This window comes from Arachis hypogaea, chromosome 12 (assembly GCF_003086295.3).
Source record: "Arachis hypogaea cultivar Tifrunner chromosome 12, arahy.Tifrunner.gnm2.J5K5, whole genome shotgun sequence".
Lineage (NCBI taxonomy): Eukaryota > Viridiplantae > Streptophyta > Magnoliopsida > Fabales > Fabaceae > Arachis > Arachis hypogaea.
Window position 1 is genome coordinate 1,102,971 of NC_092047.1, and position 25,533 is coordinate 1,128,503.

Sequence of the window (25,533 nt, forward strand, 5' to 3'; positions counted from 1 at the left end):
GTACATAGATTGTATGAGCATGCATTTTACAACTCAAAATTCATGCCAACGATACCCTTTTTTTTTTTCTAAAAGTTAAAATAATCATCGAATACTAACAAAACTAGTGGTTCAATTTGTCAATATGTTTTTCTTCCTTCTTGAGATTCAACACGTATTGTATACTAACAAAATCACGATGGTAAATAATAAATATGCGCAATTCGGAAATTTAAGACTTAATTTTTATATAAAGGTTTTGCCGAATGAATTGATGAAAGAAAATTAAAACGAGCAGACTCAATGATGTAAATAAAAGCTCAAACTCTACGAAACGTTGTAGTTACAATGGGCTAAAGCCCAATCTAATAAAATCCCGTTAACAATAATTACTGTCCATGCATGATGCATGGTGGATAGAGCTGTTTGGTTTAGGTAGTCGGGAAGAAGAGAACAAGGCAACTAGCATCATTAGCAATTTGCAACATTGCCAAATGGCAATGGCAATGGCCATGGCCTCATCCTTAATGTTATCAACAACTTGTTCTTTCATTTTCCCTTCTATCACTATATGCATTTCCTCTTACAACCCTAACCCTTCTAGAAGACTAGCTCTCTTTCACCTTCTTTTTGGTCCATTTGGTAATTAACCTCCATTCACATCAGCTTTATTATTATCCATTTGATACTTAGAGTTAATTAATTATATTATCACTCTGTTTATATTAACAGAATTATTATGGCAATTTGTTCAGCTATTCCACAGTCCCAATCTCTGTTATTTGGTGTAAAAGGTTCAGAATTGTTTAGAGTAGCAGAGGCTAATGCAGCAGAAAATCTAATTCAACCAGAGCAAAACTTGTTTGAATGGGTCAAAAATGACAATAGAAGATTCTTACATGTTGTGTACCGTGTTGGGGACTTGGATAAGACTATAAAGTATGCTACCTATGATGCTTCAATTGCCCTAAGTTAATGCAATTATTATACTATATTCTTGAATCTTGATTACATTTTTAGAATGTGTATATATATTTAGGTTTTACACTAAGTGCCTTGGCATGAAGCTGTTGAGAAAACGTGATATACCTGAAGAAAGATACACAAATTCTTTTCTTGGATATGGCCCTGAAGATTCCAATTTTACAGTTGAGATTACCTACAGTGAGTTTAGATATGCAAGATACAAACTTTTCTTTAGCATAAAATAGTTTGTGCTTCTCTTGTTTCTTGTTTGTATTTCTTGATCATTGCAGATTATGGAGTGGACAAGTATGACATTGGAAATGGGTTTGGTCATTTGGGTGTTGTAGTTGAAGATGTAAGCTCCTATTATAGAACAATTAGAAAACAAAGCATGATTGTTAATATTGTAGAACTAAGCAACAGCAACTTAAAATTCAAATAGAGTCTCCAATTGAATACATTGGTGCATTAAGAACCAATTTATATTTTTCATGAACATTAGTTACCAGCTTATCTAACATCACCAGCCAATTAATCAATGTGTGTTGTTATCTTCAAACTATGAAATTCTCACAGGAAGTTAAAAACTAAATGGTCTTTTTTAGAGTGGTTTTTGGTACATTTCCTTTTATTGATGCTCAATTTTCATGTATGCTACATGTCTCTGTCAAATTTCTGACTTAAATTATGATGATTATTTTCCTTACTCCAATTTCTAGGCTGCAAAGGCAGTTGATCTGATAAAAGCAAAAGGTGGAAAGGTTATCAAGAAACCAGGGCCTGTCAAAGGTGGCAGCACAGTAACTTCTTTCATCCAAGATCCTGATGGTTATGAATTTGAGCTCTTGGAAAGAGGACTTACTTCCGAGCCCCTATGCTAAGTGTCACTTCGTGTAGGTGATCTTGACCATGCCATAGTCTTCTATCAGAAAGTGAGTGTTTTCTACTCCTGTTAGGATGAAAATGTGAAAGGTTCTTTCATGAAGTGAATTCCATCTTTCTTTCATGTATTAATATTTTTCCTTGTTTTTATGGATTTCAAAAGGCTATTGGCATGCAACTTCTTCATAGGAAAGACAATCCTGAGCACAAGGTAAACTTATGCTAGTGGCAATTATTAACATCATGCGCAAGTTGGCTTGTTTGGTTTCTGTTTTCATTTTCAGTAACCTTTGCTTATTAGATTTTGTGAAGAAAAAAAGTAAAAACAAAAAACATAATTTTATCGATTTTTAGCTATCAATTGTCATTGATTCTGATTGGTTTACAGAATACAGTTGCCATAATAGGGTATGGTCCTGAAGATAAGAACACTGTTCTAGAACTTACATATATCTACGGAATCACTAATTATGACAAAGGAAATGGCTATGGACAGGTAGATACTATTTATTTTCCATTTTCAAAAGTGGTTTTATTGATTTTTGTGTTGTTCTCCTGTCTATTTTCTATATCTTACTGTTAGAATGCAACTCATTTATGTGTTTGCACAGATTGCAATAGGCACAAATGATGTGTATAAGAGTGCAGAAGCAATCAAACTGTGTGGAGGCAAGGTTATCCGTGAACCTGGGCCGCTGCCAGTTATCAACACCAAGATAGCAGTTTGCTTGGACCCTGGACCCTGATGGTTGGAAATTGGTATGCATAACCTTTCCATCTATTTGATTGTATGGGATTTATTATGTGCTTCTTCTAAGACTTCAACCAGGTCAACTATGTTGATGAATTCATGGGTGGTTTGTGTATGATATGTAATTAGAGAGGAATGAATCATATGTGAAATAACGTGAGAAATACTAGGAAAATATATTTTGTTTTAAACACCATGCCGACTCACACTAACCACAGTTGAACGGGGTGAGTCAGATGACTTGCGATGCAATATATGTACACCTAACATAACTCAAAATACTATTTACCACTACTGCTTTTTCTCTATACTTATCATCTGAGTTCTCCTTTCATTTATACCCGAGACTTTGGCATAGAATGATACCATCTTATTGTATTTTAAAGTTTGACTTGTGTATTACTTATGCAGGCTTTTGTTGATAATGCTGATTTCCTGAAGGAATTAGAGTGACAATGTAACGGTTCTAGATCATATGCCTCTTCATTGAAATCATTGTACTATATCAATGTCCTTGGTGAAATCTTACAGTTATTCTATCAAATGTACATCTTTATAAGCATCTCACAAAGTAAAAGTAAAAGAGAAGTAGAAAAAGCAACCCCATATCAGCCATTTTATTTTTTCTTATTTTCTGTTTATATTTATGCCGCTTTGGCACAGCAATTCAACATATACTGAATTCCATCAAGCCAGAATTGTTTGTCTCTTTTACTCTCACATTCAAACTCTATTATCCTTTCTGCAGTTTTAATTCCGAAATATGCCCTCTTTTCTATTAAGTCTTCTTTCTCTCTTCCCGGCCAAGCTTGGACATCACTGCAGACTCCGGTGACTATACCTGCAATTTTATAGGCCATACCTTAAAGCATTGGTTTTCAGATTGTGGGAAAGAATAGTTATGAATGAAACTTTGAGCTTACATTTCTTCTTTTTGGTGAATGTTCCTGCCATGTGCTTGCTCTTCATTTTTGCTATAACCTGTTGTAATTTTGTTAGAACATTCCATGTAACTATTTAATTGGAGATATCAACAAAATCAGTGGTTATGATTATCTCCTATGCCTATTATTTTTTGATGGATTTTTGAGGGTCTTCTAGTAATTACCTGTAAATTTGAATTCATATTGAAAGATACTTGCTTCCAGTGAAGATCTCCTGCATTTGACATTCAGAAAGAAAGGGATACTTTGTGTTATAAATATAAACTTCTATGTGCATTTGCCATTTGTTTTAATTTACTTCAATTGCTATAAATATTTTAAGGATACCTTTTCTTGTACGCTTTAGAAGCTCCCCTCCTTCGAAAACAGAGTCTAGTGCCAGCAAGATGTTTGCTTCTCTTCCTTCCTCGCATTTTTCATCAACTAGAGGGATTTTTAGGGTTTTTCTAGGATTTTCTAGATTTTCTAAGGTTTTCTAAGATTTTTCTATTGTTTTCTAGGGTTTTCAAGTGTTTTCTAAAGTTTTCTAGGATTATCTAAGATTTTCTAGGGTTTTGTAGGGTTTTCTAGGGTTTTTCTAGTGTTTTTTAGGATTTTTAGGATTTTCTAGAGTTTTCTAGAATTATCTAAGTTTTCTAGGATTTTTTAGGGGTTTTCTTTGATTTTCCAGGGTTTTCTAGGGTTTGTTAGGTACTTAGGTTTTTTAAGGTTTTCTAGGGTTTTTCTAAAGTTTTCTAGGGTTTTCTAGGATTTTTTAAAGTTTTCTAGGGTTTTCCATGATTTTTTAAGGTTTTTTAGGGTTTTCTAGGAGTTTTCTAGGATTTTTTAGGATTTTCTAGGGTATTTTTTAGGGTTTTGCTCTAAGTGAGAGATCCTTGGTTTAATACCCACCTATAACATATTTTTATAACATATACATATATAGGATGTAAGTTAGTCATACTCAATTTCCAATCCTCTAATTTGTCATATTTTGACATAGTTTATTCGTAAGGTATTCAAACTATTTTAATTTATTCCAATTTAGCCTCTTAAATTTTATTGTTTAAATTTGAAATATTTGATTTTTAATCATAATTTTAATTTGATCTTTAAATATAAAGAAATATTGTTAAACTAATAAACTATTAACAAAGCATGATTAGTTAATTATATATTTTTTATATATTTTTTATATGAATAGTTAATTTTTTAAATACACAAAGCATGATTAGTTAAAATAATTTCTATTTTACTTTTGTATTTTTATTTCTGAAAATAATTTTTATTTTTAACTTTTTATATTTTAAAAACATAATTTGTTTGTGAAAATAATAAAAACATGTTAGATTAGTCTATTTATAAAATATGTTTTTAATATTAATTTTAGAATATAAAATTATGCTTTATTGAATTTATAATTTTATTTATTTTTTATAAAGTTAACAATTAATTTTTATAAATTTCAAAAATAAAATTAATTACTATCATAAAGTAATTAAATTCATAATAATAATAGATAATTTAACCAAATAAACAATAGGGTTAAGTACAATTTTGGTCTTTAATGTATAGGTCGAAATTTTTTTTGTCTCTAATCTTTTTTTGCATACAAAATCGTCCCTAAGGTTCGAGTTGGTTTTAAATCGTCCTTCGGGCTAAAAAAATACTTTTTAAAGACGATTTTGCTCTTTATGGTTTCTTTTCCTTCATGTCATTCTCGTGAAATCATTTCGTCTTCCTCAAATAACTCACAATATTTGAGAACACACTTGGTCTTTGAAATGTTTGCGTGAAACCCTACAAAAGTGTTCCTGCGATGATGATCTACGCTAGTGGTTGAAGACATTTTGTTGTTGGGAGTTTGACCGAGGGTGTGGCGTGATGTCGCATTTGTTACTTATCTTCATCGCTGCAGATAGCCGTTGTTGAGGTAAGCTTGCTTTCCATGCAATGTTGCTTCACCTCAAATATTTCTTACATTTGGGTGGTTTAAGCTTTACAACAATGTTACTGCATCTGAATTGTTTAGGGTTTAATGTAGACTGCATTGACGATGGATAAAACTAGGTTTGTGATTATCTATTTCTTTTCTTTCTTGTTTGTTTTAGTAATGTATTATGTTGAATAATAATAGGGTTGTTTGAGTAGAAGACGGTGTACTTTACATGAGGGTGCATCATGGGGTGCATTCAGATATGAGAACGGGGTATTTAAGTATTTGAAGGGGCAAACTACAATTATCGAAAAAATTGATGGCGATCGGTGCTCTGTGTTGAGGCCTGTGAAGAGTTAAGACGGTTTGGATACTTGGAGTCCAACATTGCAGCATTATAGTATAAAGATTCAACTACGGAAGATTCTGAAAATAACTTGAAGATGTTAAAAGGTGACTCAGATGTAATTGAGATGTGCAAAATAGCTGAGATGTGGGGTTTGGTGATTTGTTTCTGGTTTATGATGTTGGGGATGCGGATGGATTTCCGAAAATTGGTTATATTGACGTAGGGGGAGTTATTGGGGCGTTGAAAGTGAGAAACTTCATGGTGCTGGTCTTGAGATAGTTGGTATTTGAAGGAGAGCAAGAAAGGAGTGTGATAGTAAAGGATGATGGCCCTGTGACTGAAGCAGTTGATGATGAGGTCGAAATAGAATTTCAGAATGCGGAAAGTGGGGAACATAACGAGGGTGTTTTAGGAGAGTTATTAGGAGGTGGAGGACAGATTGGAAGAGGGCTGTTTGTCACAAAGAGTGCCTCTTTTGGCTTTATGCACACAAGGTTGGCGGGGAGGAGTCAACATGGCAATTAAGAAGCTTAAATTTGCAACATACTTGCATGCAAACACACAGGATTGGCATAATGAACTCCAAATGGCTAGACAACCAGTTTAAGAAGAAGGTGGAGTCTAATCCAAGAATCAAAATAAAGGAGTTGGTGGCAAAGGCATAAAAAAAGTGGAATCTGACTGTGACTAAATCAATGGCAGTAAAAACGAAGCAAAAGGCATTGAGCCAGATTCAGGGCATTTAGAGAGCAGTATAAGAGGATTAACGATTATTGTTTAAACTTCTAAGAGCAAATCCAGGATCATCCGTTTACCTGAAAATGATTCGGTCCATGGATTTTGCTCAGGAGATCCAAAACCCAATCTTGATGAATTATTGTGTATTCCAAAGACTGTATGTATCCTTTGATGCATGCAAGAAAATCTTCTAACATTGTAGACTGTTTGTTAGTTTGGATGGATGCTTCTTAAAGACTTCTCAGGGTGGACAACTGTTGACTGCAATTGGAAGAGACCCGAACGATCAGATGCTTCCAATTGCTTATGTAGTGGTTGAAGCTGAGACATATGACTCCTTGATTTGGTTTCTGTGCCATCTTGTTGAGGATTTGGAGTTGGAGAAAATTGGAAAATGCACCTTCATGTCTGATCAGCAGAAGGTAATGATACAGTTTACATTATTGTTATGCTTTAACAAATAATGATTGTTTCAAATTAGATACAATGATTTCTGGACTAACCAAATGCATGCTCACCTTCATTTCATAAGGTTTGTTACCAGCATTTGAAGAGGTCATACCAGGGGTGACAACAGACTCTGCATGAGGCATCTCTATAGCAATTTCAGAAAGAAATTTCCTAGTTTAGAGCTGAAGAACAGAATGTGGCAGTGTGCAAAGGCAACTCATTGGAGGGATTGGGAGAAGGAAATGAAATCTCTGAGACTTGTAATGATGGGAAATTTTGACATTTAAACGGCATTGCACACAGGTTTTGGTCGCGTTCTAGATTTACATTTCATTCAAAATGTGACACCCTTGTTAATAACATGAGTGAAAGTTTTAATGCTGTCATAGTAGAGGCAAGAGAAAAACCTATTGTAACCATGTTAGATGACATTATGGTGTATCTCATGACTAGATAGGCTGCCAATAGAGATATGATTCAGCTTTACTAGGAAAATATTATGCCAATAATTAGGAATAAATTGGAGAAAGGGGCAAGGTTAGCTAGGGACTGGAGGCCATACTGGTCAGCTACTAATAAATATGAGGTCATGTGTGGATTAGATAAATTTATTATGGATCTGGCTGCTGCTTAGCGTTCTTGCAGGAAGTGGCAGATGAGTGGAATTTCATGTCCTCACGCCATTAGTTGCATTAACTTCAAAGGACTAGATTTAAAATCCTATGGGGATGATTGCTAAAAGAAAGATGCTTACCAGAAGTGCTGCTACCAGAAAGTGATATACCCTCTGAATGGACCGGATTTATAGGAGAGAACCCAATATGATGATGTCATGCCACCTCCATATAGGAGGCCAAGTCACATACCTGTGAAAAAGAGGAAGCGAGGATCTGGAGATGAGGAGAACAGAAGCCAGAATCACCTATCACAGAGGGGTCAAATTCAAAGATGCTCTAATTGTGGTGATGTAGGGCACAAGAAGGGGGCTGTACAAAATCTAATAAGAGTGTATGTGCCATTATGCTCTAGGGTTTACTTGGGTTTATGCTATGTATATATTTTACTTTTTGGTTATGTATTTAATTCTTCTTCTTTTTATATAATTGTGATTACCTTCATAGGCCCAAATCTCAACACAACAAGCTGCCAAAGCTCCTAAGAGAGGGAGGAAGGCTTCATCCTCACAACCCAACCCTCCAGCAACTCAACCCAAAAAACCAGCTTCTAAACCCAAGAAATTAGCAGCTCAACCCAAGAATGCAACAACTCAGTCCAATAACCAATTCTAGTCCAATCCTAAAACACCTTCAGCCCAACCATTGGCCAAGAACAAAAGTACAGTAGCAATAACCTCCTCCAATAAGAAATAGTCACTGAGTTAACTAACTAAGAGAAAGAGACATTTTTCTGTCATCCAAACTGGTGCATCACATGTTCTTCTACAGAAGTTCAAGCTAATGGCAAAATTACCTTCTAGCAAATGGAAAAGTCTTTAGATATTGCTTGTTATGTTTGTTTTGTTATCAATGTGTTACTTAGTTGGAAACAATGTTTTATGCAACATTCCAGATACTGTTACTTGGTTTTAGGTATTTCAACATACTATCTTGAATTGTGTTTTTTGTTTAAGTGGCATGACATCCACTGTAAACTATGGTTTCAATTTAGACTTGTATAATCCATGGGTTAAATTGTGAAAGTTTTAACTTGTCTTTAATTAAAATTGGCCATTAGGTCATTACTAGATTTACAAATCTCATTCCTACATATTGCTATACTAAGCTTCTGATTTAAGCTTGGCAATATTATTATTATTATTATTATTATTATTTATTATTATTATTATTATTATTTATTATTATTATTATTATTATTATTATTATTATTATTATTATTATTATTATTATTATTATTATTATTATTATTATTATTATTATTATTATTATTATTATTATTTTATTATTATTATTATTATTATTATTTATTATTATTATTATTATTATTATTATTATTATTATTATTATTATTATTATTATTATTATTATTATTATTATTATTTAATGAATATTTTATGAATTAAAAAAAATTATTTATTTATTTTTACCAACTTATAAATTTTATTTCTATTATGTTATTATTGATTTTTCAATATACTATTGAGATTCGTTATGATGTCGTTTGTTATTTAAAATTTGATATTGAAACTTGTTATGTATGTTTAATTTTGTAATTTACAAAACCACAAATCCGATTCCATCCAAACCGCACCTCAAGTAAAATTAGTATTCGAATCAAATGAGTGTTTGACTCAAAATCGATCCAAACTGCACGAACACCCATACCATCAGCGTCGTCTCTCCCTCCCCTCTTCTCTCTTTCCTTCCTCTTCTTCCCTATCTTTTCGTTCAGTCTCTGCTCTCTCTTTCTTTGTTTCTTTCGTTTTCAATGTGTGGGATGACTGAATAGGAATTTTATTCTAATTTTAATTTTTTTTATTTATAAGGATATTTTAGTAATTTTGTTTATTTCAATTTCTATATTTATCTTTAACTAAACAGGATACTAACATATAACTCATTCTTATATACTTTCCACTAAATATAATACAGAGACTTTATCTTTGAGCGAAGAGTGTGCCAATAGTCAGACCATGGATTAAACACCAACTACTTCGAGATAAAAAAACACCAACTATTTGCAACATAAGAGAAAATATTACGATGTAAACTCTGTTAAACTCTAAAGTGGTCATTAAAATTGGCAGCTTGCACAAAAAAAAATCACCGAAATTTTAATTGCACTATACAAATCTCCAAGATTAAAAAAATTGCACCACGTGGTTCCTATCCCCTCTCTGTCGAGTTACACATCATATCTTGAGTAACTTAACTTAGACAAAATGACGTTACTTTAGTTTTGACGATAAATATTTGTTGAAATGATAATAATACAATTTTTTTAATCTTAAAGATATTTATAATGTATTTAAAATCTCAAAAATTTTTCCGGTGCAAACGAACAATCTCAAAAACTACTTTGGACTTAATCTAAATGCTACATTGCAAACGTCGATAGGGTGAAAAAGGAGAAAGATTTATTGCACAATCAACTTACGTCTACCTTTTTCTTTTCTTTTTTTATGGGATTGTATGCCACTTGCTATTATTCTATTGCTTCTGCTATTACTTTCAGATTAAATACTACATGATGGTTTTCATAACAATATAAAACATCTATTAGCAAAGAGAATACACAATTCAAATTATTAAAATTTATAACATGAAGGGTTAACAAATGTCAATAGCCAATGAAATGCACGGAGGCTCAGACAAATTGAGTAGGCTGGGAGAAAAATCTAAGCATAAATTTAAAATGAGGTTGACCGATACAATCAATCATAGCTATCACTTACATACTCATTTTAAGTAGTTTGTACTACTCTTAACATAATGAAACCAATCCTAACATACATATTTAGGAGAATAATTCTCATTACTGACTAAATAACTGAACCTTAATGTAACTATGTAATAATCTAATAATTATGCTTCCCCAATTATAAACCAACACTGAATTTGAAACTATATGGTATAAGCAACTTTGTAGAATGGTCTAGCAACTGAAAACCAATACTTGCATTTCTTCGATCTAATTAGTCAATGGCATTAATCTAAAACTGTAGAACATTAAATGTAAAATGATGAACTAGGCGCCACCAAATTTACATGGCCATCCTCTAAGGAGATGAAGAGGATGGTACTGTTAGTGCGCATAATAGCTTTAGCAGGCATTTAACCTTCTTCTGACTCTGCAGATAATAATAGATATCATAACTAGAGTATTCTGGAAGATTCCAAGATTTTCATTCAGTGTGAAAGAACAAAAACAAAAGCAAGGGTTGAAATTACGTAAAGTCAACCCCAAAATTGACAATGCTCAAACTCAGCTTGATAATATTTAGCTCAACTCATGGTTTGACTGATTTATTATTGAGCTTAATATTATTATGGAATCTTGATGCACGAGTAAAATTTCAAAGACCATTTTAAACATTAACCCTTAGATATTAATTAAGCTTTTGGCTATAAGTACATACTTATTTTCAACATATTTAATCAACAAGACACATTATGCAAATAATTGAGATATTATATATTATTATTGATAATATATAATGATATAGGTGATATTATGCCAAGGTCTCAGGCATCTACATATCTATGTGAACCGATAAATGAATATACAACCCTGCTCATGGAACATAGCAAAGTTAAGTTTGACTCATTTAATAAATGAGCTCACATTTTTAGCTCAAGCTCAGTAGCTCACCGGCTCAAGAGCTTAGCTTATAAAGTAACTAACAAATTGAGCTAAAAATAGCTCACATGCTATTAGGAACAAGGTAAACTACCGAAATTGCACCAAAAAACTCATATCGCTATGAAAAATAACCAAATAAGATTTCTATGAATGACAAAGAAGTCTCAAAAGATTTAAAAACGTGACAAAATTAACAAAAATATCATATTTTTTTTACATAAATGATAAAGGAATTTTGTATTTAGCAAACAACTTGTGCATTTTATTTTAAATTTAATCATTCACAAAAAACATTGAAAAAATTCCTTGACAAATCACCAAATTTTAACTATGACAAAGTCTCATTTTTCTAATAATACTTATAAAAAATCGCATCGGAATCTAATATCTAAAGTATTTTATGAAAAAATATAACTAATATCCGGTTAGTTTTCTCACTTTTTAAATCTTTTGGAGCTTATTTGTTATCTTTCCAGGTTATTTTTATTAGCAGCATAAACTTTCGAGTACCATCTTGGAAGTTTATTTTTGGGAAAGTATGCAGATGTTAAACAAAAGGAGTTGTCGCCTTCTCTTAATGCAACAAGGAAACTAAATGAACAAGATATAGCATTAGTTTCAAATAGAACATTTGCTTCATACCATATATAGCTTCCATGTTATTCTCCTTTACAAGCGTACATCTTGCAAGTTATGTTCACCGCATTGTGATGCTTTGAATTGGTAGGATTCTTGGACTATCATGTCACTTTAACCATATATATTCCCATATATTCTCAGAGGATAGATTCACCCTTGACCAAGTAGGTAGATGCATTTGAATTAGTTGCATTCCACAACTCTCTTTTCCCTATATCCTTTGGTCTTTTTATCTTTAGCATGAGGACATGCATGGTTTAAGTGTGGGGAGGTTTGATAAACCCTAATTTTGTAGTTTATCTTGTGCTGATTTGAGGGGATTTTGTCAATATTTTCCGCACTTATCCACTTGAATTGCATGGTTTTGTATCTCCATCCGTGTTTGACCTTGTGATTGAAAACATGCTTATTTGAGCCGGAATTGCTATATTTTGATATCTTCTATTACCACTCGATGCCGTGACATATTTGTTCAGTGATTTTAGAGTTTCCAGGTCAGGATTGGTCTAGAAGAGGAGAAGGAAGCATGCACAAGTGAAGAAACATAGAGCTTTGGAGCCTTGGAGTTCAGTCATCAACGCGCACGCGCACCTGGCGCATACGCGTGGATGCGTACTATTGTGGCCACTCGCATATAGCTGACGCTCCTGCATACATTGGAAGAATCGTCATCGGCGAGCACGCGTATCGTGCGCATACGCGTGGATTCAGGAGCTCATCGGCGCGCGCGCGCACCTAGTGCGCAAGTGCGCGCACGCGTCGCGACCAACACGTGGCCTCATTAATGAAATCATGGCTGGCGATTTCTGAGGCCTGGAGGGGCCCAATTGAAGGCTAGCTCTGCATGGAAATGACCCAGGGATTGTAGGAGCAAGGGGGATCACACATTAGACACTTAGACACATTTTGAGTTTTTGGGTAGTTTTTGTTCATCTAGAGAGGGAACCCTTCTTCCTCCCTAGATCTAGCTTGATTTTGATCTCCAATTGTGAAATTACTAGATTGGATCTTGTTGTTTGATACTCTTGTTTACTCAATTTGAATCCTCTAGTGTTATTTTGTTTAGATTTTATCTTGATTGTGTTGTCTTGTTGCTTTTCAATTTTCTACCCCAATTCATGAACATTGTGGGTGTTGATTTCTATGAATATGTTGATGCTTCTTGTGATTGCTAGTGTTAATTGTGTAGTTTCTATAGATGATTGTTAGTGGGTCCTCATAATTCTCAATTTAATTGTAATTTGAACATGTCTCTAGTTAGTGCATTCTATGTGTTTGATGAAATGTTTGCTTTAATTATGGAGTAGTTTTTTTTACTCTTGGTCTAAGTTATGAGAATTGGGTGACCTTGAGTCATTGGGTCTCATTGGATTGTTGATTGGAGAACCTTTAGTGACCAAATTGACACCCATTAACACCAACCCACTACTAATTAGTAGATTGGTTGGGACTTATGGGTTGAAATTGGTCAAACCACTTGACGTACCTCAACCCTAGGAGTAAATGTTACGTACTTAAGGTTCTTTGAGGTAGACTTAGTGAGTTTAGTTCGTCACAATTGGCAAATTATAGTTGAAGACAAGGATAGAGACCCTAATTCCCATGCTTAGTCAAGAGTACCTTTGATTCATATTTGAAAAACCAAAATTCTTAGTTGCTAGTTCTTGATTTAGTTAATTGCTTAAATTTAGAGTTTCTTGCATTTTAAGATTTCTTGCATGACAAGCTTGGTAGTTAATTTTCATCACCATGATTCTCAACCCCGTATTTCTAATCAATGCTAAAGCACATGCTTGCCCATTCTTCGTGAGACGACCCGGAGTCTAAATACTCCGGTTACATTCTTATTTGGGGTTAGCACTTGTGACAACCACCCTTTCTTAATTTGGGATTGAGGATTGATTATCGGTTGGACTATACTAACAACGGAAGTATTTTGTGGAATTTCGAACCGGTATACCTTCCATAAACTCTACCAAATTAATGGCGCCATTGCCGGGGAATGAGTGCAACGTATGCCTTAGCATTGGTTATGTGAATATGTAGATAGTGTGGATAGTTTACTTGTTTTCTCTATTTTGCTCTTAGTATAGATTTCTTGTGTACATGAGCTATGACTCTCAAGTTTGATGACTCAGTCCCAACCAAACGCTAGCTTAGCTGAGCTTGACTTAGAAATTGAAAGGACTTTATTGCATACTCGGCAAGCTAAGCGTCGGTTGGACTACGCGCCCAGTGTTTCGGCCTCACTTGAGGAACATACCGAACCACTAGACGGTTCCAAGAGCGACTTAGAGTCCATTACTTCTTATTCTTCTGTTGGCACTACTGATACATCTTCACATTCTACAGGTGAACCTCGCATGGCGGAGCCACGTAGGATCACTTTGCATGAACAAGGAGCGCCGGACCTCATTCTGCCACCACTACAAACAAGATTTCCCAACCTTGACCCAAACTTTGAGTTGAAGAGTAGTCTGATCAACTTGTTTCCTAAGTACCATGGGCTTCCCGGTCAAGACCCCATTCGACATCTGAGAGATTTTCAAGTGGCTTGTGCTACGGCCCGGAGGCATGGGGCCAACGAAATTGCCATCATGGTTTACTCCTTCCCTTTTTCTCTTGAAGGGCAAGCGAAGGAATGGTACTACTACCAACTGGATGAGATAGTGACCAATTGGGACTTCTTGAGAAGAGAGTTTCTAGACAAGTTCTTCCCGTCAGAAAAAATCGACTATATCCAGAACGAGATCTCGGGCATAATGCAAAAGCATCAAGAGACTTTGTATGAGTATTGGAGCCGATTCAAGAGATTATTAGAGACTTGCCCCCACCATGGGTTGAGCACTCATCTACTCATAAGTTACTTCACTGGAGGTCTTTGTGTGGAAGATAGAAGACTACTTACCGCATCTAGCGGTGGTTCCCTTTCCAAGAACAAGACGGAGGCGGAAGCATAGAGCTTGATAAATGATGTCGCCGAGGCTACTCAACACGTAAGGGTGAGAAGCAACCCCCTCAAGGGTATAGTGGAACCCTCTCCTTCCGAATCAAGTTTGACCAAGGTGCTTGGTGACATGACTACCATTCTCACCGAGATGCACAAACAGCAAAAGGAGTTCTATTCCATTCAAGCCGTTCAAGCTTCACCCCAAGTTCCCCAAATTGAAGGTCTTCCAAGGATATGTGGCTTGTGTTCTAGCACCGCACATTACACGGATCAATGTCACCAAATTCAAGAGGACTGCACCTTAGCCATCGCTAATGTGAATTACAACAATCGCCCACCCTACCAAAACCAAGGCCACAACAACTACTCTCATGGCAATAACTCCAATCAAGGGTGGAGGGATAATGTACAAGGGAACCATCAAGGTCAAAGATAGAACAACTCTTCTTCGCACCACAACAACAATTACCAATTTTCATCCCAACACCACCACAACAACAACAACCACCAAGCCAACCAAAACCAAAACAACTACCAAAAATATCAAGCACCACATCAAAGACAACAATCCAACCAAGCTTCTTCTGCTTCTACCAACCAAGTTGATGAGCTTAGAGCTATTGTGGAAAAGAATGAAGAAAATAGCAAAGCTCAATTTAATACCGTGAATGCTCAATTAGCTAACCTCATCGAGATGGTCTCAAGATTGGTTTTACCCTCTTCCAACAACACCCACCAACCCTCAAGCTCTTCAAACCTTCCATCCCAACCCCTTCCAAAGCCAAAGGGCACACTCAACGCCATCACACTATGGTCGGAGACTACATTGGAGAAGATACCTCCTAGGGTCTTGGAAGACATTCAGGAGGAGGAAGTGGCTGTTGAAGCTCCACATGAAGAGGAGGAGATGAGCACAAGGCAAGAAGAAGAAGAAATGAGCCTCAAGGAACCTAAGAGGAAAGCTACCACGGATGATCCCATTCTTATCCCATTCCCTTCAATGATAAAGAAAGCAAAGAAAGCTCCGGAATTCGATTTGAACATGCTCCAAGTGTTCAAGAAGGTTGAGGTAACCATCCCACTTCTTGATGCTATACAACGAATTCCAAAGTATGCAAAATTTTTGAAGGACTTGTGTACACATAAAGATAGGATTGGTGAACTAGAAATGTTGTCTTTGTGCAATTCTATTTCTGCATTGATGAAGCCTATTCCTAAAAAGTTTCATGACCCCGGGCCTTGTCTGGTTTCTTGTTGTATTGGTGGAGTTGTTTTTCCTGATTGTATGTGCGATCTAGGAGCTTGTGTGAGTATTATGCCGCTCTCAATTTTTGCAAGGTTGAACTTGGCTCCATTGAAAAGGTCGGCCGCTCGATTTGCCTTAGCCGACAAGAGTATAATTACTGTGATGGGTATAGCCAAAAATGTACTCGTAGCAATCAAGGATTTGGTGTTTCCGGTCGATTTTTACATTCTTGAAATGCCACCAACAGAGGGTAGAAACTCTTCCTCTGTTCTACTTGGTAGACCCTTCCTTAAAACTTCCAAATTCAAGTTAGATGCCTACACCGGCACATATTCTTTTGAGGTTGGGGATAAGATGATTAAGTTCAACTTGGAGAAAGCCATGAAACACCCACCCAAAGAGCATTCCGTTCTCCGATGTGATGTAATTGATGAGGTGGTAGCGGAAGTGCAAAGCGAAAATCATGACGAGCTATGCTACGCTACTGTTGAGAAGAAGGATAATAATGAGGGTGAACAAAGGGAAATGGTTGAAGATGAATCCCATGAGCTTAGTGAAAAAGAACCTCAATCAGAAGCAAAAAGTGAACTGAAACCTCTTCCGTCTCATTTGAAGTATGCGTTCCTTGGGAATAATCAAGAGTTTCCGGTCATTATTGCTAGTGAGCTCTCTAGTCATGAAGAGGAGAAGCTCATAGAAGTCCTGAGGAAACACAAGAGAGCAATCGGTTGGAGCTTAGCCGATATTGTGGGAATTGATCCACAAATGTGCATGCATCGCATTTTTCTATAAGAAGGAGCTCGGCCGGTTAGACAACCGCAAAGACGACTTAACCCAACTATCCTTGACGTGGTGAAGAAGGAAGTCACGAGACTACTTGATGCGGGTATCATATACCCGATTTCTGATAGTGAATGGGTAAGTCCGGTCCAAGTCGTTCCAAAGAAATCTGGCATCACCGCTGTAAAGAATGAAGATGGTGAAGTGGTCACCACAAGAGTACAAAATGCATGGCGAGTGTGCATCGATTATAGGAGGTTGAACGCTACAACTAGGAAGGACTACTATCCTTTGCTGTTCATCGACCAGATACTAGACCGACTTGCGGGTAAATCCCATTATTGCTTTCTTGATGGCTTTACTGGATACTTCCAGATTCACATCGCTCCTGAGGATCAGGAAAAGACCACATTTACTTGTCCCTTTGGCACCTTTGCCTACAAAAGGATGCCATTCGAGCTATGCAATACACCCGCCACATTTTAGTGGTGCATGATGAGTGTCTTTTCCGATCTTATGGAGAGTTGTATGGAAGTCTTTATGGACGACTTCAGTGTGCACGGAACTTCATTTGATAGTTGTTTGGAGAACTTGGCCAAGGTCCTAGCTAGGTGTGTTGATACTTACCTTGTCTTGAATTTTGAAAAATGTCACTTCATGGTGAGACAAGGTATAGTATTAGGACACGTAGTTTCTGACAAAGAAATTTCTGTAGACCCGGCCAAGGTAAATGTCATTACCGGTTTATCTCACCCCTCATCTGTGAGGGAGGTCCGTTCCTTTTTGGGGCATGCAAGATTCTATAGGCGCTTCATCAAGAATTTTAGCAAAATTGCATTGCCATTGTCGCGCCTACTCCAAAAGGACATGTGATGAGCGGATAATTTATACGCTTTTTGGCATTGTTTTTATATAGTTTTTAGTATGTTTTAGTTAGTTCTTAGTATATTTTTATTAGTTTTTGAGTAAAAATCACATTTCTGGACTTTACTATGAGTTTGTGTGTTTTTCTGTGATTTCAGGTAAATTCTGGCTGAAATTGAGGGACCTGAGCAAAAATCTGATCAGAGGCTGAAAAAGGACTGCTGATGCTGTTGGATTCTGACCTCCCTGCACTCAAAGTGGATTTTCTGGAGCTACAAAAACCCAAATGGCGCGCTTCCAATTGCGTTGGAAAGTAGACATCCAGGGCTTTTCAGCAATATAATAGTCCATATTTTGACTGAGTTTAAATGACGCAAACTGGCGTTCAACGCCAGCTCCATGCTGCATTCTGGAGTAAAACGCCAGAAATACGTCACAAACCAGAGTTGAACGCCAAAAACACGTTACAACTTGGCGTTCAACTCCAAAAGGAGTCTCTACACGTAAAAGTGGGCCCCAAAAGTGGATTTATGCACTTAGACTATTTCTGTAAACCCTAGTAAATAGTTTAGTATAAATAGAACTTTTTACTATTGTGTTTTCATCCGCGTTTTAATCCTCGGATCATAGAGATCTTTAGACGTTCAGTTCTTAGACGTTTGGGGGCTGGCCATTCGGCCATGCCTGAACCTTTTGTTCTTATGTATTTTCAACGGTGGAGTTTCTACACACCATAGATTAAGGTGTGGAGCTCTGCTGTACCTCGAGTTTTAATGCAAAATACTACTGTTTCTCTATTCAATTCACGCTTATTCTTCTTCTAAGATGTTCATTCGCACCCAAGAACATGATGAATGTGATGATTATGTGACGCTCATCATCATTCTCACTTATGAACGCGTGCCTGACAACCACTTCCGTTCTACATGCAACAAGCTTGAATGAGTATCTCTTGGATTCCTTGATCAGAATCTTCGTGGTATAAGCTAGAATCCATTGGCAGCATTCTTGAGAATCCGGAAAGTCTAAACCTTGTCTGTGGTATTCCGAGTAGGATTCAGGGATTGAATGACTGTGACGAGCTTCAAACTCCTGAAAGTTGGGCGTAGTGACAGATGCAAAAGGATAGTAAATCCTATTCCAACCAGATTGAGAACCGACAGATGATTAGCCGGGCAGTGACAGCGCACGGACCATTTTCACTGAGAGGACGGGAGGTAGCCATTGACAACGGTGAAACCCAGCATACAGCTTGCCATGGAAAGGAGTAAGATTAGTTGAATGAAGACAGTGAGAAAGCAGAGATTCAGAAGGAACAGCACCTTCATACGCTTATCTGAAATTTCCATCAATGAATTACATAAGTATCTCTATCTTTACTTTCTGTTTTATTTATCTTTATATTCGAAAACCATTATAACCAATTGAATCAGCCTGACTGAGATTTACAAGATGACCATAGCTTGCTTCATACCAACCATCTCCGTGGGATTGACCCTTACTCACGTAAGGTATTACTTGGATGACCCAGTGCACTTGCTGGTTAGTTGTGCGGAATTGCGAAGTTATGTTTGGACCATGGTATTGTGCACCAAGTTTTTTTGGCGCCGTTGCCGGGGATGTGATTTGATTTTTGTTTAATTATGAGTAACAATTTCGTGCACCAAGTTTTTGGCGCCGTTGCCGGGGATTTGTTTGTTCCTGTTTGGCGCCAAGGACTGGCCTCTGAGTTTTCGAGATTCCGGCCGGCAACAACACCAAGTTTTTGGCGCCGTTGCCGGGGATGTTTGAGTATGGACAACTGACGGTTCATCTTGTTGCTCAGATCAGGTAACTTTATTTTCGTTTTTAATTTCAAAAAGTTTTCAAAAAAATTTCCTCTCCCTGTTTTCGAAAATTATTCTAAATTTTTAAGAACGGATTCTAGAGTTTCATGAAACATGCTGAAGCCTGGCTGGCTGTAAAGCCATGTCTAAATTCTTTTGGACTGAGGTTTTGGCCTAAAATTGAATGAATTACACGCATGTTCTTATTAAAGCTTGGCTGGCCATTGGCCATGTCTAGTATTTTGGACCGAAGCTTTCACAAAAGCTTGGCTGGCTATTAAGCCATGTCTAATTCCTGGACTGGAGCTTTAGACTAACATTGCAAAGATTCCTGGAATCCTTATTAAAAATTTTGAATTTCTTATTTTTCTTTTTATTATATGTTTTCGAAAAATATAAATTAAAATACAAAAAAAATTAGAAAATCATAAAAATCAAAAATATTTTGTGTTTGTTGTTTGAGTCTTGTGTCAAGTCATAAGTTTGTTGTCAATTGCATATTCATCTTGTTCATGCATGTTCATCTTTTTCTTGCAAAAAATTTTCGAAAAAATTCATGCATTCATAGTGTTCTTCATGATCTTCAAGTTGTTCTTGATGAATTTGCTTGTTTGATCTTCATATTTTCTTATTTTGTGTTGTATGGTGTTTTTCATATGTATTTTTACATTCATAGTGTCTAAATATGAAAGATTTCTAAGTTTGGTGTCTTGCATGTTTTCTTTTCTTGAAAATTCTTCAAAAATAAGTTCTCGATGCTCATCATGATCTTCAAAGTGTTCTTGGTGTTCATCTTGGACATTCATAGTGTTCTTGCATGCATTCTTTGTTTTGATTCATAATTTTCATGCATTAAGTCATTTTTTTGTTGTTTTTCTCACTCATCATTAAAATTCAAAAATAAAAAAAATATTTTTTCCTTATTTTGCTCATAAATTTCGAAATCTTTGGGTTGACTTAGTCAAAAATTTTAAAAATTGGTTGTTTCTTGTTAGTCAAGTCAAGATTTCAAATTTAAGAAGCTTATCTTTTCAAAACCTTTTTCAAAAATCCTATCTTTTACATTTTTATCATTATTTTCGAAAATTTTAAATCTTTTTCAAAAATTTTCAAAATCTTTTTCTTATCTTTATCTCATATTTTCGAAAATTATGGTAACAATTAATGCTTTGATTCAAAAATTTCAAGTTTGTTACTTTCTTGTTAAGAAAAATTCAAACTTTAAATTCTAGAATCCTATCTTTTTGGTTTCTTGTGAGTCAAGTCATTAATTGTGATTTTAAAAATCAAATCTTTTTCAAAACTAATTTCAATCATATCTTTTTAATCATATCTTTTCAAATATATATTTTTCAAATAAATATCTTTTTGTTATCTTTTCTATCATACCTTTTCAAAATCTTATCTTTTTAAATCTTATCTTTTTAAATGTATCTTTTTCAAATAAATATCTTTTCAAAATATCTTATCTTTTCAAAATCATATCTTTTTCAAAACTTTAATTTCAAAATATCTTTTTCTAACTTCATATCTTTTATTAATTTCAAAATCTTTTTCAAAACCACCTAACTACCTTCCCATTCCTAATTTTCGAAAATTGCTAACTTCTTTCTCAAAATTTATTTTCGAATTTTTCTCTCTCTTATCTCTTTCTATTTATTTTTATTTACTAACACTACTTCTCCATCTACTAAAAATCCGAACCCCCTCTCTCTCTCTCTGAGTTTGGATTTTCTCTTCTTCTCTTCTACTAACACAAAGGAATCTCTCTACTGTGGTAAAGAGGATCCCTATTATTATTTTCTGTCCCCTTCTTTTTCATATGAGCAGGAGCAAAGATAAGAACATTCTTGTTGAAGCTGACCCTGAACCTGAAAGGACTCTGAAGAAAAAATTAAGAGAAGCTAAAATACAACAATCCAGAGAAAACTTTTCAGAAATTTTCGAAAAAGAAGAGGAGATGGCCGAAAATAATAACAATGCAAGGAGGATGCTTGGTGATTATACTACACCCGTGATTATACTACACCTACTTCCAACTTTTATGGAAGAAGCATCTCTATCCCTACCATTGGAGCAAACAACTTTGAGCTTAAGCCTCAATTAGTTTCTCTAATGCAACAGATTTGCAAGTTCCATGGACTTCCCATGGAAGATCCTCATCAGTTCTTAGCTGAATTCTTGCAAATCTGTGACACAGTCAAGACCAATGGGGTTGACCCTGAGGTTTATAGACTGAAGCTTTTCCCTTTTGCTGTAAGAGACAGAGCTAGAACATGGTTGGATTCACAACCTAGAGATAGCCTAAACTCTTGGGAAAAGTTGGTCACGACTTTCTTAGCCAAGTTCTTTCCTCCTCAAAAGCTGAGCAAGCTTAGAGTGGATGTTCAAACCTTCAAACAGAAGGAAGGTGAATCCCTCTATGAAGCTTGGAAAAGATACAAACAGTTGACCAGAAAGTGTCCCTCTGACATGCTTTCAGAATGGACCACCCTGGATATATTCTATGATGGTCTGTCTGAATTATCTAAAATGTCATTGGATCACTCTGCAGGTGGATCCATCCATCTGAAGAAAACGCCTGCAGAAGCCCAGGAACTCATTGAAATGGTTGCAAATAACCAGTTCATGTACACTTCTGAGAGAAATCCTGTGAATAATGGGATGAACCAGAAGAAAGGAGTTCTTGAGGTTGATACTCTGAATGCCATATTGGCTCAGAACAAATTATTGACTCAGCAAGTCAATATAATCTCTCAAAATCTGAATGGATTACAAAATGCATCCAACAGTATTAAAGGTGCTTCTTCTGAAGAAGAAGCTTATAACCCTGAGAATCCTGGAATGGAAGAGGTGAATTACATGGGTGAAGCCTATGGAAACACCTATAATTCTTCATGGAGGAATCATCCAAATCTTTCATGGAAGGATCAATAGAAGCCTTAACAAGGCTTCAATAATAATGGTGGAAGAAACAGGTTTGGCAATAGCAAACCTTTTCCATCTTCTTCTCAGCAACAGACAGAGAATTCTGAGCAGAACTCTTCTGGCTTAGCAAATATAGTCTCTGATCTTTCTAAGGCCACTCTAAGTTTCATGAATGAAACAAGGTCCTCCATAAGACATTTGGAGGCACAGGTGGGCCAGCTGAGTAAGAAAATCACTGAAACCCCTCCTAGTACTCTCCCAAGCAATACAGAAGAAAATCCAAAAGGAGAGTGCAAGGCCATTAATATAATAAAAATGGCCGAAACCATGGAGGAGGGAGAGGACGTGAATCCCAATGAGGAAGACCTCATGGGACGTCCTCCAGACAGAAAGGAGCTTCCTATTGAGGATTTAAAGGAATCTGAGGCTCATATAGAGACCATAGAGATTCCATTGAACCTCCTTCTGCCATTCACGAGCTCTGATAACTATTCTTCCTCTAAAGAGGATGAAGATGTCACTGAAGAGCAAGTTGCTCAATATCTAGGAGCAATCATGAAGCTGAATGCCAAGTTATTTGGTAATGAGACTTGGGAAGATGAACCTCCCTTGCTCATTAATGAACTAAATACATGGGTTCAACAAACTTTACCTCAAAAGAAACAGGATCCTGGTAAATTCCTAATACCTTGTACCATAGGTACCATGAACTTTGAGAAAGCTCTGTGTGACCTGGGGTCAGGGATAAACCTCGTGCCTCTCTCTGTAATGGAGAAGCTAGGGATCTTTGAGGTGCAAGCTGTAGGAATCTCATTAGAGATGGCAGACAAATCCAGGAAACAAGCTTATGGATTGGTAGAGGACGTGTTGGTAAAGGTTAAAGGCCTTTACATCCCTGCTGATTTCATAATCTTAGACACTGGAAAGGAAGAGGATGAATCCATCATACTTGGAAGACCCTTCCTAGCCACAGCAAAAGCTGTGATTGATGTTGACAGAGGAGAACTAGTCCTTCAATTGAATGGGGACTACCTTGTATTTAAGGCTCAAGGTTATCCTCCTGTAGATATAAAGAGGAAGCATGAAAAGCTTCTTTCAATACAGAGTCAAAGAAAGCCCCCACACTCAAACTCTAAGTTTGGTGTTGGAAGGCCACTGCCAAACTCTAAGTTTGGTGTTGTGATGCCCCCACATTCAAACTCTAAGTTTGGTGTTGGGAGGCCATCATTATGCTCTGAAAATCTGTGAAGCTCCATGGGAGCTCACTGTCAAGCTATTGACATTAAAGAAGCGCTTGTTGGGAGGCAACCCAATTTTTATTTAAATTATATTTTTATCTTTGTTAGTTATATGTCTTCTTAGGTTCATGATCATGTGGAGTCACAAAAACAACTGCAAAAATTGAAGAAAAATAAAAAACAGCATTGAAAACAGCACACCCTAGAGGAGGAGCTTACTGGCGTTTAAACGCCAGTAAGGAGCATCTGGCTGGCGTTTAACGCCAGAACAGAGCATGAATCTAGCGTTAAACGCCAGAAACAAGCACCAATCTGGCGTTTAAACGCCAGGATTGCACTCTCAGGAAAGTTGGCGTTCAACGCCAGAAACAAGCTTGGAAGTGGCGTTGAACGCCCAAAACAAGCTTGGAACTGGCGTTTAACGCCAAAAACATGCTACAGTCTGGCGTTAAACTCCAGGATTGCATATAGAGGGCGTTTTGCACGCCTCATTGGTGCAGGGATGAGAAATCCTTGACACCTCAGGATCTGTGGACCCCACAGGATCCCCACCTACCTCAACTCACTTTCTCTCTTCCCCATAAACCCCACCTACCTTCAAAATTCAAAAACCTTTCCCTCCCAAACCCACCCTAAATGGCCGAACCATAACCCCTCTCCCTCCACTATATAAACCCCTCCATACTTCTTCTTTTTCACACAACACAATCCTCTCTTCTCCCCCTTGGCCGAATACACACATCTCTCCCTATCCTCCATTCTTCTTCTTCTTCTTCTTCTATTCTTTCTTTTTGCTCGAGGGCAAGCAACACTCTAAGTTTGGTGTGGTAAAAGCATAGCTTTTTTGTTTTTCCATAACCATTGATGGCACCTAAGGCCAGAGAAACATCAAGAAAGAGGAAAGAGAAGGCAATTGCTTCCACCTCTGAGTCATGGGAGATGGAGAGATTCATCTCAAAAGCCCATCAAGACCACTTCTATAAAGTGGTGGCCAAGAAAAAGGTGATCCCTGAGGTCTCTTTTAAGCTCAAAAAGGGCGAATATTCGGAGATCCGACAAGAGATTAGGAGAAGAGGATGGGAAGTCATCTCTAATCCTATTCAACAAGTTGGCATCTTAATGGTTCAAGAGTTCTATGCAAACGCATGGATCACTAAGAACTATGATCAAAGCATGAACCCAAACCCAAAGACTTGGCTTACAATGGTTCGGGGGAAATGCCTAGATTTCAGTCCGGAGAATGTAAGGCTGGCATTCAACTTGCCTATGATGCAAGAAGATGACGCCCCTACACAAGAAGGGTCAACTTTGATCAAAGGTTGGACCAAGTCCTAATGGACATATGTGTGGAAGGAGCTCAATGGAAAAGAGACTCAAGAGGCAAGCCGGTTCAACTGAGAAGGCTTGACCTTAAGCCTGTGGCTAGAGGATGGTTGGAGTTTATCCAACACTCCATCATTCCCACTAGCAACCGATCCGAGGTAACTGTGGATCGGGCCATCATGATCCATAGCATCATGATTGGAGAGGAAGTAGAAGTTCATGAAGTCATCTCTTTAGAACTCTACAAAGTGGCCGAAAAGCCCTCCACCATAGCAAGGCTAGCTTTTCCTCATCTTATTTGTCATCTATACAACTTAGCTGGAGTTGTCATAGAAGGAGACATCCTCATTGAAGAGGAAAAGCCCATCACCAAGAAGAGGATGGAGCAAACAAGAGAGCCCACTCATGGATCTCAAGAGACGCATGAAGAAGCTACTCACCAAGG

The 25,533-nt window shown here is 36.6% G+C and overlaps 1 protein-coding gene and 1 pseudogene across 1 annotated transcript; one reads left to right on the top strand and one right to left on the bottom strand.

Moving 5' to 3' along the window:
• Positions 1 to 377: 377 nt before the first annotated feature.
• Positions 378 to 3,031, top strand: LOC112729034 (putative lactoylglutathione lyase; annotated as a pseudogene).
• Positions 3,032 to 3,222: 191 nt separating this feature from the next.
• Positions 3,223 to 5,350, bottom strand: LOC112729035 (VAN3-binding protein-like). Its single transcript, XM_025779413.1, has 5 exons — positions 5,257 to 5,350; positions 3,850 to 3,945; positions 3,687 to 3,736; positions 3,502 to 3,559; positions 3,223 to 3,419 (listed from the first exon to the last, which is right to left on the bottom strand). The coding sequence occupies exons 1-5, from the start codon at positions 5,348 to 5,350 to the stop codon at positions 3,223 to 3,225; spliced, it is 495 nt and encodes a 164-aa protein (XP_025635198.1).
• Positions 5,351 to 25,533: the final 20,183 nt, after the last annotated feature.

Bases quoted from the DNA above. Each gene is read 5' to 3' on its own strand.
- LOC112729035 (XM_025779413.1), bottom strand. From the start codon at position 5,350: ATGTCTTCAACCACTAGCGTAGATCATCATCGCAGGAACACTTTTGTA. The intron at 3,946-5,256 runs GTGAGTTATTTG...AAATCCCTCTAG, and splicing joins CAAGTGTGTTCTCAAATATT to TTGATGAAAAATGCGAGGAA. The intron at 3,420-3,501 runs GTAAGCTCAAAG...ATAAAATTGCAG, and splicing joins ATTCACCAAAAAGAAGAAAT to GTATAGTCACCGGAGTCTGC.